Here is an 18,679-nt window from a genome sequence, read left to right on the forward strand (position 1 = left end):
AGTTGCTGGCAGTCTTCCAACGTGGAGCGGAGAGCGGAGACGCTATGTTGCTGGGATGCCAGACGCCATGGCTCCCGATGACACCACATACGCGCGGAGAATCCGACACTATGATTTTTTTTTTAGGGGCGTTCTTTCAAAATATTCGTGGAGCGTGCGTTTATATGTTGCCTGTTGAGTTTTTAAGCGAAGTTAATTTATAATACGAAATAAAATAAATATAATTTTTGTCATTACCAACTAGTGTCACTTCAAAGGGGTTGTGTGGCTCCGCATGAAGCCGTGTCGGACAAATGTAAAGGTCTGTTATGTGGCATCGATGTGAACCGAAGCGAATACCGAAACTTGTCCAGCTCTGAGATCACAGCAAGCGTCGCAGCCAGTGAGGCGGCCGCGGGCGAGGTCACGTGCCTCTGAGAACCAACGGGAACGATCGAGGCTTACGCTTCTCTGACGTCAGAGAATGACCATGAGGCTTGGTCAACGGTTTCTTTTTCGCAAAGTACGACACATAGAAAAATAATTCTTATTAGCAGGACACTCTAGCGTGTAGTACAATGTAATGTAGTATACAATGAATGATGCAATGAACCACACCTGCCAAAGTGACATGGCCTTTATATAAATCAGAAACTTGAGAATGTATAGAGATATAGCACTGTGGATTGCGTCGACAATGGTCACTTTGTCTCTCACTCGGAAGCGTAACCTCAACTGAAGCTCATCAAAGCTCTTTCTTCAGTTACACATGACTTTGTTAACGCAAAGTCTTTTTCATGGCGTACGTTACATAGGTAACGCGAAGCTAACGTTTTGATAAACGAATAAACATTAAGTGATTGCGGTGAGGTAAGACGAAGATACACCGCTTCCTGTCTGTATCTTCGTCCTATACCTCAACCAACCTGCCCGTTTACTCACAAGTACGAAGAAACCTCACAGTGTTTATCATCCCGCGGCATGAACAACTTCCTGTCCGTGCTTTGCAACCACCGCCCGTTGAGAGCATTGTTGCTGACGGTATAGCAATGCTCTCAACAGGTTTCGGAAAACTGGGCACGCTGACACTGGGATAGGTCACTCGGTTGCAAAAGTAATGCGAAGTTCATGATAAATCAGGTCATTTGATCGTAATCACGACGGTATCGGCGACGAAGCGCGAGGTCGAACTTCTCAAGGTTCCGCTTCTGCGCCACCTGCTCAACTACCTGATGGGCAAGATTATACTCTCGAGCTACCGATGATTGCACCTCTGTGTTTTCCTTTCGCAATGCGGCAGTAGCGAGAAGAAGATGCGGCTAGAACAGAATAGAAAGTGACACATTTCCTTTCTCTTATTGCGTCTTTGCCATCGTTCGACGTTTAATTCGTTCACGTGAGGCTGAACAGGTGACGTAAACTACTCGTGGCAAACAAGTGATGAACGATAGGCGCCCGCGCATGAACATAAACGCATTCGTTCGTGAAGCAGGTTCGCCATACCGCAAGTTTCCTGCGCGAATTCTCCTGCTTGTTTGCCTTCTTCGCGTGTTCCTCCTTCCTGCCGAACGAATTGTTGTGAGATAGTGCGTGCTATCGGCACGATTCTTTGTAGCATTCAGCTCGTGAAATTGTCCTGGAACTATTACGATAGTAGATATATTAGTTACAGGCGAAGTAATTCGGCACCAAAGAAATCTGTAAGAAATACTTGCAGGGACCTGCTTTACTAAATAATTGTTTTCTCTCACCCTCACATTATAGAGAGAGAGAGAAGCTCTTTTTATTGGCATTACATACGGAATTCCGACTCTTCGTCAACAAATGAACATCATCATTTACATAAGGAATGACCTTGAAGGATCAGACGCTATTCGCGTGTAACTGATCCGTACGCAAATTGATAGCTGAAATATGCGGCAAACAGTAACTGAGGATTACACATCAATGAACTCATGAAGTACAAGCTGCAACCCAACAAATCATGCGCAGAAATAAATAGAACTAATATATATGCAAGACACAAACGAGAAAACACATGAATTTGTAAGTACAACGTGATCTATTCCGTAACATAAGAATATTCAGTTAATGTCAATCCAAGATAACAGCTAATTTGTAGCTTGAAGCATAAAGTAATTATGAAGTTGTGTCTTAAGGACATGTATTGATGTGCTGCTTTGTATATGCACTGGCAATGAATTCCATAACTTGACAGCGTAATATTGAAAGTAGTATTGTAGAATAGTATATATATACCCAACATGGCATGGGTGGGTATGGGTATGCGCACAGGGTCCTGGGTTTCAAGGTTAAACCCGGTGAAACCCGTATTTACCCACGATTTGCATCGTCGTCACCTATAGGCAAAAACTGAAAAACCCCGATTACGAGATCATAACTTTAAAGCGCTACAGAGACAAGGACGGAGAGGGATACACAACACATAGCGCACTTCCAAGTTCCAACAAAGGTTTATTGAAAAGTACGCGAACTGCTTAAATGCTAAGTGGAGCCACCCAACGTGGCCCCTGCCATCTGCCGGCACTCTTGCATACACGTGCTGCGCACACAATGCGTTATGTATCTATCTCCGTCCTTGTCTCTGTAGCGCTACCAACAGGCCCAGCTCTCCTCGTTGCCCGATTACCAATTTGCCAAAGTGCAAATTCAGTTCCGCAATACGGGTACGGGATATCGCTAAGCGCTGTGCAGCAGGTAACGAGCTTCGGTCCTCTTCACTTTTTACACTGTGAAGTAGGCCCGCGCGACCCCCCTCCCCCAGCAACATGCCGCTACACCGGCGGGCACGCCTCTCAGAAATAGCACGCCACCCCCACCACTTTTGTACCGTTACACCCAGCCCTATCACTTGTTTCACCGCTTTCAAATCTATGCGTATATAGTAACATTCTAACGAGATGTCCATCAACCACGGCACAGGCCTCCAAACCACTATTCTTCAACACTCCGTCAAGAAATAGACGCCAACTTCCTTCTGTATACTCTATATCAATGACCACACGTCGCTAGCGCAGTATTCACTGTCAAGGCTCGCGGTTCAACGGGAACACGTCTATAAACATTTACTATATACGTGCAGCAAGATACGTTTTTTTCCTTCCCACTGGTCGCACCGATAGCAGGAAAAGATAGCCAGACGTTGCCCAGACGGACGATGTGTTCGGGAAGTGATACTCTTTCCTTACCGGCGTATTAAACGTTTAACACAACGTCCTCGTAGGAGATTCATGAATCGAACGGAGTCATGAATGGATCTATAAGGGACATACGGGTTGGAGAGTCTTTTGCGTGGAGTCTGATTTTGGAACGGTTGCTTTGATGCATGCCGATCCGCGTTCCACTCTATGTAGCCAGATCTCCACTATCCCAGCCAACGACTGGAATCGTCATGCGCAGGTCCGCGTCTATTTAGTGTTCGTAAATATGAAGTGGTTAGTTGCACATACATATTATGCTTGAAGCAGCCGAGCAGGCGTGATAATTCATCTTTCAAGCTGTCAAGTCGTATAGATCCATGCGAGGTCATCTTTTAATCGAACCAGTCGTTAAGGCATAGACGAGCCTTGAGCTGTTAGACAAGAAGTCCACAACGGGAGCGTTGTACATTAACGTGGACCTAAAGGCCATTGGCCTTGGAACCAGGCCATTGAGGGACGACATGGAAAATGATACCCCTATCGTTCTCACCAATGTCGGCCAAAAGAGATACGAGCTGATGTGGAAGCTTTCTGCTGGTACTGATTCACTTGCGAAACATGCGAGTAATTCGTCTAAATTTATCAAGTCTGCTCACGATTGTTATTGTTGTTGTTTATGTAAGGATAGAAAATGATTTTTGAGTTGAAGTTTCGTCGTTTTTCGTTGAATAGCAGTCTATACGTCGGGAGTGACCATTCAGCATCTACAGTACAGTCATTCCATCATCCCCGAATGGATTGGATTGGATTGAAAAATACGGAGATTGTGACTCCACCAAGCTCACTTGTACAGCTAAAGGGTGGTAATAGCAGGTGTTGGTGGGGGTGATGACGTGATGGCAACATAAAGGATGAACAAGTCAAAAACTAATATGAGATGGGTAAAGTGGATGTGCTAGATGGGTCACCACAAGACGGTGCGCTGTTTTGTGATGCAGCATGAGTCAAAACCGTCTGTCCGCTTCGATGTCACGGAACGCCCAGTGCCAGACTTGGGCGTATACCACGGCCCGACTGCTTCAGGAACACTAAGTGGTCGGTTGTCCAGTGCTGCCAACTCCAACTGCGAAAGGTGACGGTATTCGCTTTCATGACATTATGATGTGTCCCATACCCTCGGCAGCATCAGCTGGGGGAGGCTGCTTTCCTGACCTTGTGTAAGAACCGTTCGCTGCAGAGGACACTGAGCCGGAATCGGTGGTAGAGTGCCTCCAACTCGATCGACGGAGGATGCGACGCAGGTACAACAAACGCCAGGTCTGGACAGGGCCAGAGGGATGGAGCCCAGGGGCTCGTGTCTCTTCAGGGGCCCGCACGACCCAAGGACCGACGGTTGCTAGCACCAGGAGACGTGAGGATGGGGGCCCCGGTCAGAACTCATCCGGAATCACCCCGGGGCCCCGCAATTTCTCTTGCCGGCCCTGGGTCTGGATCTATCCTGTTCAATGTCGATTCGCTTTCAGTTCCACTAAGCCGAAGGTCCTTGCGTAAGGATAACATATAGCGCAGGACAACGGAGCAGCGCGTGGTGCACTCTGCACATACGCAATAACGAGGACAGCATCCTACGAGCCTTGGAATTAATCGCCCGCAAGGCATATATACCAGCACCGTCCTCATAACAGATGAATGCCTGGTCGATTTGAGTTGGCAGTATTCCCAGTGAAAAAGAGCCCAAAGCTACCGGTCAGCAAATGTGTCCACTCAAGGTTACGTTCGCCTAGTGAAGGAACTGTGCTCTGACCAGTCTCCAATGTTTTCCCAGAAGCTGTGCAGATTTCTTGGTATCGCAGATACTGCTATCTACGAAGCATCTAGACACGCATTTCTGCACCGGGTAATTGATTCGTTGTTTTGATCGTAATTAAACGTATAAAGTGCGCAGCGTCTGGAAAAGCCAGCGCGGAATTCTCTCATGCAGATGAGCGTCTTATCCAGCAAGGCTGACACGCTATAAATTCCGGCCTACGTGGACTGTGAGGGGTTCCTTGGCTTTGTGCCGATTATGCAGCAGGCCGGCGACATCAAAGTTATAGTCATTGATAGTTTAGTGACGATTATAGATATCTCTTGTGACCAGTGAAACTCGGCAATGTATCAGTAGGTGCGTATATTAACATGAAGATTGGGTGAACACTATCCGATTTTTTTTCAGCTTATTACGTCATGTTGTCTCAGTTGTCTCGCGACGTAAACCCCAATTATATAATAATATAATATAACTTCATGCTGTCGTTGATATATCGTTTTAGTAAACCGTTGATAACGGGTCTTGGAAGCATACCGTACCTATATCGCATCCAATCAAATGATAAGATTATGAGTCTCCGATGCTGTGGTTGTTGGTTCCGGGGAGTGCGACACTGTCACACTGACGTTACCGGCACTGACGGCAAGCCCTTTCACCACCACCACCACCACCTACCTGACGTTACCACTTCTCTATTAGAGATTAGATAGTGCTAGTGATTGATCGATTTATTGATAACGTCGCCGCGAAATTATCGTACCTCCAGGACCCAATGGCAGTGTACGGGGCTCAGAATCTCATTCGTTGATTATAGGTGCGGTAGATAGAGCGCTGGGAAGACCTAGTTATCAACGCCCTACGGACACCTCTACAGACTGGAACCGCCCGACCGTTCCCAACTCAGTATGCCTATACTGACCCAGGAACTATACAGGACATATACAGGACCTGTATGCCTATACAGGACTGATATCCCAGGAACAGACGTGACAGGACGCGTGGCATTTGATGAAACGTTGCATTCCCTCTGACGCACGCTGCTTCTGCGTAAGAGAACGCACCGCGATGCGTGTAGACTCTCAACTCTTTTCAGGTTTTCCCCTGAGCGAGAGAAGCGAAGCGTCCGGAGCGTACTCGGCCATTCGGACCCGCCAGCTGACCGGAATGTATCGGGTGTAGGACTGGTTGGATGCTGCAACTAAGGTCGTCGGTCACTCGAGGCGATCCGCACGTGTTTCTCTCAGGCGCTGTTGCGTGCAATCAAGGGGCGAAGCATCAAGGTCGCATCCAAGAAAGTGGTTACGGCGGGTCCTGTAGTTTCTCCAATATCCCATAATTGCGTCGAATCTCGCATTACGTTATGCTTGTTTCAGGGTTACCGGAAACGGTAACGTTTCATCGCTGTTTCATTATCAAGGAACCACGATGTGCTGACCGATATGCGTTCCCTCGAAGGTTTTGGCGGGTATAGTGCTGGGAAAGTGCACCGGGAATATGTGAGGAGTGAGGCAAGCATGTCAAAGAGACGAAGCTAATTCGGGCGGCAGAGAGAATGTGACCTTTACGCAAAACTGACTGAAAAGGAAAAGAAAACTGTTCGGTTTTACACCCTGGGTGTTTTCATTTGATAAAAAAAAGGCGAACATGGTAGTCTTCGTGCGCAGATTTTACTCCCTATGCCAGTCCGCGTCAGTTTATCAGAGAGGAGCAGTCGTTTAGGGATTGTATAACAAGAACAGTCCCTGTTCGAATTATCTGGTGGCGCCGACCTGGAGCTTTTTGTTGCAGATCCTGCTGTGGCCCGTGTGATGGCCCGTGGTCGACGATGAAGACGTGCCTCTGCTGACGCGCGCCACTGGGCCTGACAGATAGTTCTACCGGCATCCTTCTAGCGTCAGACCACGCACATCTGCCCGCTGGGACATTCCATTATGGCCTCATGTAGAGGAACCCCACCTCCTGTACACTGCTATGCGGCATTGATACTGATGCTGTTCTACAGCCTTGCAGTGTAGTTTGCACTCAGGGGCGCATTCAGGATTATCCCGAGGGGCAGGGGGAGGGGGGGTCCTGCCTTGGACAGCATCGTACCGCGCTACCCAAGGTCAATTGAAACTCTATGTAACGACAGTAATTGAGGGTAGGTCAAGTCATCCGGACTCCCTCCCCCTAGATCAGCCCCTGCTTGCACACGTGCTGTTTTTTTTTTTTTTTTTCAGCAGCTGTGTCGTTCCGAGTTACACGGATGTCACATCTGCCAAAGGAAAGCCCCTGATATGATTTCTCGTGCACCCCTTTGGCAGTGGCGAAATTCGTGTTTCGCGACACGCTATCGGTTAACGTGGTCCACGGCACGCCGAAACATCTGTACTCTACCTACCGAATAGCACGAGAAACCCAACATTTGCTTACATTACACCATCGCAGTCGAACTTTGAGACACTGATTAAACAAATAACGGCTGAACTGACTAGAGACATCTGCAGCTTGCATGTGCCTTGCCTCCAGAGCCACATACATCATTCTACACTCATGACTCATCTCTTATCGTTTTACTTCATTGCCTCCATTATGCATGCAAAGCGCAGCTATAAGCGCTACGAAGTAGCAGGCGCCCACGTTGATGGCCCCTAAAGCTCTTCTTTATCTCATTCGTATTCTATAGCTTGCCGTTCCATTATGTACCGATTTTTCTTCGGATAGCCTTGCTTTTTTTATCTGTGCAAGTCTGAATGCGGTACAATTCCAAACAAAACTGCGAGTCTTTCAGTGCATAACGCTATATATTTAAGTCGCAAGAACCCCTCGGCGACAGATACGCGGCAAATGCCACGGACTTTTACCAGTGCTGGTAAAGATTCTGGAACATACATCCCTGGCATTATTACACTGTTTACTCACTTCTCGGTCACTGGACCGCTTTTGAGACAGGGTTGCTGTCAAAAAGCTATAAAAACTCAATGCATAAATTACATGAAAAGAACGAAGAGACCATACAAGCACATCACTTTTGGATGAACCGTTACCAACAAGCCCGAATCGTCACGGAATTATTATCAACCGCGTTTGAATTAAAAAAGGTCCCTGGCAGAACTTAACTGTGTTAATCGGATTCCTTACCGATGGAATCTCTTCATTCAATTTCGCATTGTTAACCAGTGCGCTTCAACTGCAATCCCACGCAGAGGATGCGTACTAGCTTGGGTCCCGTAGGAACACTCTGTGTCCGTCGGGTCTCGGGTGTGCTTGGTACTCCTGTGGCTTCGATGCGGCACTCGCGACTCTGCTCTACGTACCTACTGCGGTGTAAGTGAAATAACTTTGTCACTTTCTTATGGAAGAGCCATCGATCAGTCTTACTTAATATTCTACCTCTCAGCCATTCCCACTTCTAGGGCCATTGCGAAACTTCCATAATACCCTTCTTAATAAGCAACTGCGTCTCTGCTAGTTGTCTCATTTAATATGTGATCATTCCAAGCGTTACCCACATGAGTGTCATATTAATAACCGCCTGGCTAAGTCGATGGGCTCGCTTACATCGAACGTTTTAGGAGATTCCTCGTTGGTGTCCTGAGTATAGTCCTTCGGTAGTGCTCGGGGTATGCGCTACAGTCCTCAACGAGTGAGTCGTGCGTAGGAGAGTCGGCGCTAAAAATACTGAGGACTACACTAAGGAATTTCCTCAACTTTCATGCAAGCACGCCCCGGCCAATCACCTGAGCGGAGAAGTGCGTAAAAGGAAAATGGGGAAGGAAGAGTATATTAGATAAGACGCGCGTGCGTAAGAAACGCGCCTACAGGTAATTAATAATTATGTAAGCTCGAGTCAGGGATGTACGCCAAATTTCAGCTCATTTCCATATATTCATATTTGCACGAAAATCCAATTTAGTGCGGTTGCCGCGAACCCTGCGTTGATGCAAAGTAGATAACGCTTATCTTTAGGATCACTGGACCATCGGGAATTACCTGGTGAGGTTCGGTGTCATCTACGTAAAGAAGTTTTCCAAACCACGTTCAAATGTGTGTATAATATATACCTCTGGTGTTGTACGTAGCTTTTTGCTTTCCTTTCGTGACCTTGGTGGTCGTCTGCTTCTTCCGAAGCGCCAACAGGGTGTTTGTGTTAGATACGTGTGAGATTTCGTATTCAACACACGCTAAGACAAGTGACGAGACGCAGCGAGCGCACAGCATGCAAATTCAGAACAGCGGCTTTGCTCTCAAAGAACAAAGGACGACGTGTCAAAATGATCCCAAGTACACATAATACGTGCTATACAAGCGCTTCTCAAGAGAATACGCGGTTGTGTGCACAAAACAATAACCCAGCTCAGCCCAACCCAGTAATCAGAACGAATGCGATTGACGAAAGGTCAGCGAGTGCCCATGGCGAGAATCGAACCCCAGACCTCCCTGACAGCCTTTTCTTTTCTTTTTTTTTTTCTGCGCAGAAAACTCAGACTGCACAAAATACTGATGAAAGCACGTGCATGCAATGTGTGAACAAAAGTACAAATCTACGCAAGGCGTCACGCTCTCGTCAACATATTTCACGGCCTTGTTCTGGAAGACACGGACACACATGGTCACATTGTGTCCGAACGCACATTTTTCTTCAATGCATACGAATAAACCGGAAGCAGGCGGAGGCATTTTTGATCGAAACGTAAACTGCAGAAGGCTGAGTGAACAATTGCTTGGGCGTTGGGGAGGCTTAACCCCAGCAATTTATACGTCTCTCGGTAATGCCACCGTATATACAAGGTCCACATTCAGAATCGCTCGTTCCAGTCGCAGAAGACAAATATTGCCGAGCGCTTGTTTTTTCGATAACGCGGAACTATAGAATGTGCAATCTGGCCAAGTTATGATTGAATCGCAGATAAGATTTCCACTGTTGATAATCACACGCGGGACCTTCTATCGCAGGTAGCCGATTAGAGAACCTTCGTCGACGTGCCCTCACCTTGATAGTTCGTGACTTGTAAGGCGGTGTATAGGCGTAAGAAGGGTATATTTGTAGCCAGACCGGCTAATCAGTATGTCTGCGCAGATAAGAACCAGTGTTGATAACGAATGTTGATAAGAACGAATGCGGACAAGCCAATGTGAACCACGTTCGTGGCCACTAAATTTCGCGAATTCTGGATGCTAGATTAGATTAGAGTTAGAAAAGGAAAAAAGATGGAAAACTTTTTTATTACGTGTTAGCGCCGCGAAGCAACCGTGGCTATGAGCGGTGTACAGATGTGGACAGATGGAGAGAGGACAGCAGGAAGGAGTAGGGAACAGAGGGGTTAGTATGCGTCCTGGGCCGACTTCAGGGGAACTGTTCCGACATTCGTCCGGAAAGTCTTCGGAAAACCCAGGGAAAACCTCAGACAGCACAGCCGGTGGTACTCGAACTCACCACCTCCCAGGGATGTTAGAAGTCGACCTAGGACGCATACTAAACCCCACTCCTTCTCAATCCTTCCCCTGTCCCCCAATCCTTCCGGCTGTCCTCCCCTCCTTTGCTCACGTCTGTATGCGGCTCATAGCCATAGTTGCTTCGTGGCGCTAACGCGGAATAAAGAAAGAATTTGTGGCTGGGATGGTTTGCTTCGTGATAAGCCTGCAAGACCGTCCCTACCCCATTTGGTTGTGTATGCTTACGCTGCAAAGTATAGTTCAGAGTCTTTACTAGCTTCGCAATCAACTGTAAAAATACAGTTTGCAACTGCAACAACAACATCAACAACAAATAAGTAATGATGATGTGGTGAGATGTTTCGCCGCTGAGGCGACTGCAGCATAGCTTTTGGAGAGTCAATTTTGCCTCTCCACCATGCTTTGATCATCTGAACTGTCATCTCCATCATCATCTTTCATTATCTAGAATTTGCTCTGGGGCAGCGCCCAGCCTACTGGCAGTATCAGCCCCTATATCTCATCATCATTTCTATATGTGTGTGTGTGTGGAAAATCAATTCTTGGTCGAAAATCTGTAGAAGTTGGGGGCTCGCGGACATTAAGAGTTTTGCAGTAAGTAGACAACCCTGGGCGATATTTCAGGCAGGTTATGCTAATAGAGAAGATAATGAAAAATCCACACAACTGCTGTCAGTTCTATTCCTATAAGCTCGAGCGACTGAAATAATCTGAGTTCCTGTCAGAAATGACTGCATTATTATGCAAGATGAATTATTTTCTTTCATTTATCTTTCGTTATAGTGCGGCGAAAACACATTATAAACTTTTTTTCATCTAAACTAACACTTTGCACGTTTACCATCACTCCTATATCGACGCGAGAAAGCTAATTATCTAACTCATTCAGTGATCCTTCTGCCATATTGCAAACAGCACACAATTCCTCCATTTTGAGAACCGCTGACCATTGCTTTCGCCTTGTTCTTGACGTTGCGCGAACTCTGTCACGCATCAACTGATGAGCCCCCAATAGCGACGTGGAAGCGGATACACGCCGCATCCCCTATAGAAGAGTTCAGAAAATCCCAGTGCTCTTTGCGCACGCGTTGCATCCTGGGCGCTTGCTGAACGGGGGAACGAAGAATAATCCTTCACATTTCGCTTTCGCTGACCTTGACAAATCGTGGACAACGGACCAGTAGGGAAGAAATCGGAACAGTTTGGAGGCCACCCGTTTCTTTCGTATTAGTAAAGCCCCATAGTTCAAAGCGGCGCTAAGCACTCTGGGATTTTCTGAACTCGTCTATTGAACAGCCAACGATATACCTTCTTCCTCTCCTGACACTCTTAGACAACGCTTAGCTCACCTTAGTCTTTTGCTTCGGCTATACCTTACTCGGGCCCTGTACACAGCACACCTTATACAGTGGAGCATGACAAAAGCTGTGTATATAGGGTTGTTTGCTCTAACGTGTCCAGAAATTTTATTTAAAGTAAGCGATAAAAGAGAAACGAGCGCTACTTTTCAGCTACTTGACTAAGAAACAGGTGCTACTAGTGAAGCAGTACCTGCTTCTGACTCAAGTAGCAGGAAAATAACACTTGCTTTTCTTTTATTGCTCGCTTGAAATAGAATTGCTGGACATGTTAGAGCAAATACCCTCGTATACTCCACTTCCTGAGAGACATGTAACTTATGAACAGCCTCTGAATAAGCGCAGCGCTCACTCATCACCTTCGTTAAGAGAATATCAGAGCTCTCGCCTTTTTAGACGTCTTATTTTCCTTTCTTTTTCTTTTTGTCTACTAGACCTGGAGTAGCTAGCCCGCGGTGAGCGGGCTCACATCTCCATTTTTTTCTCCTACATTCATCATCATCATCATCAAGTGAACCAAATGAATAACGAGTTAGACCAAATGAGTATGTCTTTTTATTACTTTTTCACCTTATTTCGTGTTTATTCTTCCTTTCCTTCCGTTTTTCCAATGAAATGACAAGTCGCGACCTTACGTTTGACTAGCCTTTCCTCTTTGTTTTTTTTTTCTCGAGTAGACATATATGTCCCCCACCCCCATTGCCTTTTCACGGAATGGACAACAACAACAAACAACAATGACAATGAATGAGGATATCTGCCACTTAAATTTGTGGCTCACTATACACTTTACAGAAGGACTATGGTACTTACTCTTAATTGCCCAAGGGTAGAGCTGCTTGATTCCGAGAATATACTTGAATACTCCATAGGCACAATCTCCGGTGAGGTTAACTCTCGAGATGTCACCCATAAACTGAGGCGCCACGTGTTCCATGACGTTCTTCATGATTCCCTTGATGAGTTGCGTCTGCTTCTTGGCGTAATACTTGAACGGATTCCTCGGGTCCGGCCCGGGATCCTGCGTCGTCGTCGTCGTCCGCGGGGTCGACGCGGAGACATCGCCGGTAGAACTGGGAGTCACGGGGCTTGTTTCTTGAGCACGAACGAACAAAACCAGCAGCAGCGTGAGGAACGCGGCTCGGAGTGGTAGTCGCATGGTTCGGCAGTTCGTACTCCCACGTGCACGTCCGGAGGAACGGTTCCTGAAGCGTCCACGCCTTGTGAGTCGTCAGGTGAGACTGAACCTGGAACGGGTCGAGTATCGGAGATCGCCTTTGATCGCCCTTGGACAGTGGGAAGGAGAGAGAGAGGGTGAAAGCTAGGCGCGATGGGTGACGGTGAGGTCGGTCGGGGGAACACGGGAACGGGAGATGGGATTACAAAAGCCGAACGGTGGATGTCGCAAAACAGAGAGTATTTAGTGGCATGGGTGCTTGATGTGTAAAGAGCCGGACATGGCCTGGAGGCTTAAACGGAATTTTGTGAGAAAGAGCGACGTGGCGAGTTGCTAAATACGAGATAACCTTGTGTCGTGTTTCTGTGTTTCAGCCTCACAACAGTTTCTTTCCACCGGGATAACCACTTACTTTTATTGATTTTTATTGATTAGGTACATCAATGTGTCTTTTCACGGCATCCCTTCGAATGGTCGTGAAGTGCGATGGTGTATAGACAGTCGGTGGTGACGCTCTTTCATATGGTCATTCGTGAATGCTTTCTACGAAACTATATACCAACTTGGAAGCCAACGACACGAAAAAAAAATCTGAAATAAAAGAACCAAATAGAGCCCGCGTAATGTCACAAATAAATTCACAGGACGCGCCTGGCATACCTGAACAGTCCGGTATTTCCTCCTGTCTGACTGTCCAGGGATTTCCTTCATTTGCATTGCCTAAACATCGTTTAGTTCCGCCGTGCCTCCACTTTCGTAGTGCTTGCTTCGCGAGGCAGGGGAACTACCGGAGGAGAAGCATCGAAGATGGCCGGAGTTTTTCGCCACTTCGAGAAAAACAAGTGAGGACGAGAGTGAGAGCGAGCGCGGAAGGAGGATCCCCAGCGTCCTCATCAACCGTCGGTACATTCCTGCACATCTTCGACTGTCCAACATGAGACAGTGGGTGCTGGCTATGGTAAGCCCACGAGAAATACATCAAAATGCACGTCTTTGTAGCTCTCTGTTACACACGATATACAAGAGGATATGCTTTCAGGTACAAAATAAAGTATCTTGAGCGATTATTGTAATCAAACTGCTTTTACAGTAAACCCCCTCATTTGGTCATCCTAAACTTCTGGAAATGGATGACCGAGAGAGTGCCGTTTACTTGAGCCTTCCATTCTCTGTTGGCCGACTTAGACGGACTCGACGGTAAGCGAGTCAAGGCTTGCATAAATACTCTGCTCTCATTTTGTGCAGACGATCAGAAGGGATCATTTGCCGCGTGGTGAGGACTATAAGTCGGGTTGCTCTGTCGGCCAGGCGCGTTCGATAGAGACATTTCGTGAACGCGATACAACAACAAGAACAACAACAACAAATGATGGAGAAGCGATGATGACATAGGATGTTTCCCCGGATACGGTGTGTGTAAAAGGATGGACAAACACGTTTTGATCAGCCTTCTTGATCACCTCCTCGATCCTTCTCGATATGCCTCTGATCGCGTCCTCAATATTCCTGCGTATATGCAACGTCAACGATGTCAACGTAGTGGTATACGTCTACGAACACTAAGAAAGGGTCGATACTCCTTATTATGTCTCTTGGACATCTTGGGGTGGCATTTGTTCTGTTTCCATTTACATTCTTTTCTATTCACATAGTATAGAGTGGCCTGTCCCGACTTTTTCGTGACTCATGCCTCCATTTTTTTATGCTTCAATCAATCAACCAATCAATCGATACAATTACCACTGCGCAAGTGTAGCAAGCTATTCCCGAAGACGCGCACTCACCAACTTCCCCTCCAAGCACTTGGTTCACGATAATAAAAGGAATGTGATATATGTGATAACACCATCGGCCTATCCACATCTTTCAATAGAAGAAGGCCTGCAACAGGGCATAGACCACAAATCGCACGTGAAATGGCGCCAATGAGTGTATACAAGCCACCGCTCACTTCGTGTGTTTACGTTTGATGGCCTTTGCAGTCGGTGAAGTCAACCATAAAATAATGTCTTTCTTACAACAGGAATCGTTGCCGTCACTTTCTCTCGTCTTTTGTAATGATTCGCTGATCACGGACGTTTCCAGGCCTTCGCAATCTTCTAGGGCTACTCTGTTCATTACTCCGGAAGAGCTTTGAGCTGTATCCTTCCGGGGCAAATCCTATTCGTGAAGGTCCTCTTTCAGAAAGAAGGTGTGCTGCAATCGGCATCCGAAATTGTATATGCGTTCTGTATCCATTCCGTGCCCTTTAAGGATTTCCCAATGATGCAGGGAATTCGCTCAGAGCGAGTCGACTGCGTGGTACCATGTCAAGTTCGCATCATGCGCTGCTGAGACAAAGTGAAAGGGCACGATTTCGTTGGTTCAGGACAATTACTGAGGACAATTACTTTCGTTTCGATACCCTTCAGGCTTTCTACGATGTCCTTTTTTTTTTCGCCGCTGCCTCGAAGGTGAAAGTGAAGGGTAAAATAAATAAATAAACAAATGGAGACGTCATGCTCACACGGAAGAAAGTATCCGCGTGACCTTTACCTTGTTTCGTGCTCCTGGAACTTGCGTGACACGATTATTATACCACGTCAACAACAGCGAAAGCCTTCTTGTTGACATCGGATGTTGAGCGAAGACCGATAGCACGCTAAAATGTACGAGGTGAGCTGCGTTGTTATTCTGCTGCCCATTTTAGTGACAGCGCTAAAGAAGCATCCATCATGCAACCACACATTGAGAATGCATTCAAGAACATCGCAATCTTGTCCTAATGCTTCCTGGTCGAACTTTAAGCTCCTACAAGAAGCCTTCGCCACATAACATGCACAGGATGATACCGTCATCACTCATGATTTGTAGAAAGCGCTGTGCGTACGCCATTTTGTGACCTAACTGAGCAAGTGTCGCAAAACGGCGTACATCACCTTTTGTTTACAACAAATATTGTCGTCGTTGTTGTTGTTGTTACAACAAATCAGGGGAGACACACAATGGTGTCATTCGGGGTTATGGTTCGATCGGACCGTGTTATGCAGTGAAGTTTTGTTTTAAGAGTATATATCTTACAGCTTCTAATCGCGCAGTCTTTGTTGCTTGTGCCGTCGCGTTGTTTATGAAGTCCTGTTCCACGACATCAATGAGTCGGATTACATACCTACGTACCTCATCCATATTTGTGCGGCTTCCGTTTTTTTCAAAGTTTTTTTGTTTTTCAATGCGGGGACTCAAGGTCACGACCGTTGCGACCTGACGCATGCCCCTCGGCTTCAAACTGTGCGTACGTGACCGACATCAGTCCTGCCAAGTGGGGGGACATTGGTCACGGCGTTGGTCAAACAGTCACCGTGCACCCGAACAAGAGGATTTTAGCTCGGGTGGGAGGGGGAAAGGCACCGTATCTTTCGGGGTAGGTCACCCCCGAAGATACGGGAGGAAAGTGGCTCCCGTGAGATCCACACGGAGAAGCGGTGCTTTTACCGTGACAACAGGGAACAGGGACAACCGGGAATTGGCCCTTTTGTATGAGAAGTGGTGTTGTTGTCATTATTTTTAATGTGCCTCGCGTGCTTTTCGAAATTGATTAGTCAATGACCTTTCCTCTTGTGCAGCGCATATGCACGTTGCTTTGCTGAAATGGGTGTGAAAAACAGAGTTACATCGAATAAACAACGTGACACGTTGTTAGCTAATAATTAGAGCCTGAAGTTTTAGGGTTTTACCCGATTCTTCCCCGAATTTGCACCCCGAATTGAAGGTTGCCTCTTTAGGGTGACACCCGATTTTTACCCCGCAAATTGCCCTCACTGGGATGTCTGTAGGAATGAACTAACTTACTTGTTTGGCAGCAAATGCAGTTACATCACCGTTTGGACCAAACCACTACTGTTAGTTTGAGTAACTGAGCCCAATTTCTCCCCGAATTTAGCATACTGGAAGTTTCTTCGCCCGAATTTGCATGAATTTAGTGCACACGTTTGTGTACCCGATTTTTACCCCCAAATTTAGCAAAAAATATTTCCCGAAAACTTCAGGCTCTACTAATAATCCGCACACTGATGCGGTAACATGTCCGTGCCGTGCGCGCGCACTTCGTTCAAGTACAGTGACGCAGACTCGTACTCTGGAAACTGGATTGTGAGCCGTATTCTACAAAGGTGTATGTCACGTGCCACATCCTTTTCGGACGTATCCACCAGACCAGTGGTTCCCAACCGGGATGAACATCATGACTCCGGGGGAGGAACTACTCCCGCTTAGATTTCTGATCCGTCTTCAAGCGCACATAATATAACAACTAGGCAGTTTGTTCCCGAGGAATGCAATCGACGACATGATCCCACGCACACCTCAGTACACGTATAGAGTAGGGTAGGGTAGCACTGTTGATAGTTGGGGTAGTTGGCAACGTTGAGCACATACTCCTCCGCTGCCGGACCTATGTCAACGAGAGGCGTACACTGAAGTCGCAGCTTGCCACCCTTGGCTGCCGCCCCTTCAACTTGTCGACCATCCTCGGCCCTTGGGACACCGCGGCCGACTCCAGGGCGGCCATACGTCACGTGGTTGACTTCTTTGAGGCGACAGGCCTAAAGGGCTCACTATGACCCCAGCAGCGCCCTCGGACACTCCCACCACCACGATCACGTCCAGCATCGTCATCGCCACTTCGATCATTCCCGTCATCACTCATCGTCATCACTGATCGTCACCACTCATATTAGACCCCTAGCTATGGGGTAGCGTTCCACTCCTAGAGTGGAGAACCTCCCCACTTCATCATCACAATATATATGTTGTTGTTGTTGGGGTAGTTGGTAACGTGACATTGTAGATATTATGCAGCAAAAAGTCAGGGACACACATAGAAGAAGACACAACACGATGACTGCAAACTTTGCAGTCATCGTGTTGAGTCTTCCTCTATGTGTGTGCCTGTCTTTTTTTGCTGCATAATATCTATAAAGAGTAGAGTTGAGTGCACCTAAAGTCCCTTTTGACGCAGCGCAGAGTTCACGTAGCGCACATCGCACCATAGGTCGAACCCTGTCGAAGCCTTGCAGGCAGCGAGTGCGCGCGCTAGAATTACTGGAAAGACCATGACCCCCCAGGGCGCTGCGCCCGCGCGCGAGCGAGGTGGTGTATATGATTGTAGGACGCGCGCGTTCTGAAGTGTTGTCAAGCTCGGAAGCTCGGGTGTGACCTACGTGACACCCGTTGTGACATACGTATGACAGTGTAATAGTGTGCTCAAGAAGTTCCCGAGGCAGTGCCGAGGGAAAAGGTACGAAAGCAGAAGTAGAGTGTAGGATGCAGGATAGCCGCTGCCTGTAACAATTGCTAGCGCAAACCTGACACCTCCTTTTGTCTGCTTCGAAAATAAGCTACTAGTAGTGAATGGCTTGCTTTAATACGGATTAAGGAATTTAAGTGTGGTCAACCGTTGTGTGTGTCTGTGCGTCGATTCCGGTGTAGTTCACAGTGGCGGGGGGAGGGGGGTGACTTGTCCATATGAGCCAAAAGGGGTCCGAGGATCGGAAAAGGTTGGGAACCAATGCACTAGACGAACGATTACTTTCTAAGTGCTGTAATGCGTGCGCAGCGCAGCCCAAATGCCCAAATGCCTAATGCCCAAATTACGACATTCGAGCAGGTTCTGATGTATTTCAGTGTGACTGCGTGTCAGTTAAAGGACAAGCGTAATCCGTTCGTGTGATCTGTCCTCACCCAGTGATTCCGTACGGAATCACCAGGTGAGGACGGATTA

At 47.2% G+C, this 18,679-nt stretch overlaps 1 protein-coding gene across 1 annotated transcript in view; it reads right to left on the bottom strand.

Annotated features, from left to right (window-relative positions):
• Nucleotides 1-12,993, bottom strand: part of LOC135368784 (nose resistant to fluoxetine protein 6-like) — a 22,819-nt gene extending 9,826 nt beyond the window's left edge. Inside the window, exon 1 of the mRNA XM_064602299.1 lies at nt 12,558-12,993. Within this exon, the coding sequence (XP_064458369.1) occupies nt 12,558-12,903 (346 nt within the window). The 5' untranslated portion in view covers nt 12,904-12,993. The remainder of the gene's footprint in view (nt 1-12,557) is intronic.
• Between the last annotated feature and the right edge of the window lie 5,686 nt (nt 12,994-18,679).

Source organism: Ornithodoros turicata, chromosome 9 (assembly GCF_037126465.1).
Source record: "Ornithodoros turicata isolate Travis chromosome 9, ASM3712646v1, whole genome shotgun sequence".
Classification (NCBI taxonomy): Eukaryota; Metazoa; Arthropoda; class Arachnida; order Ixodida; family Argasidae; genus Ornithodoros; species Ornithodoros turicata.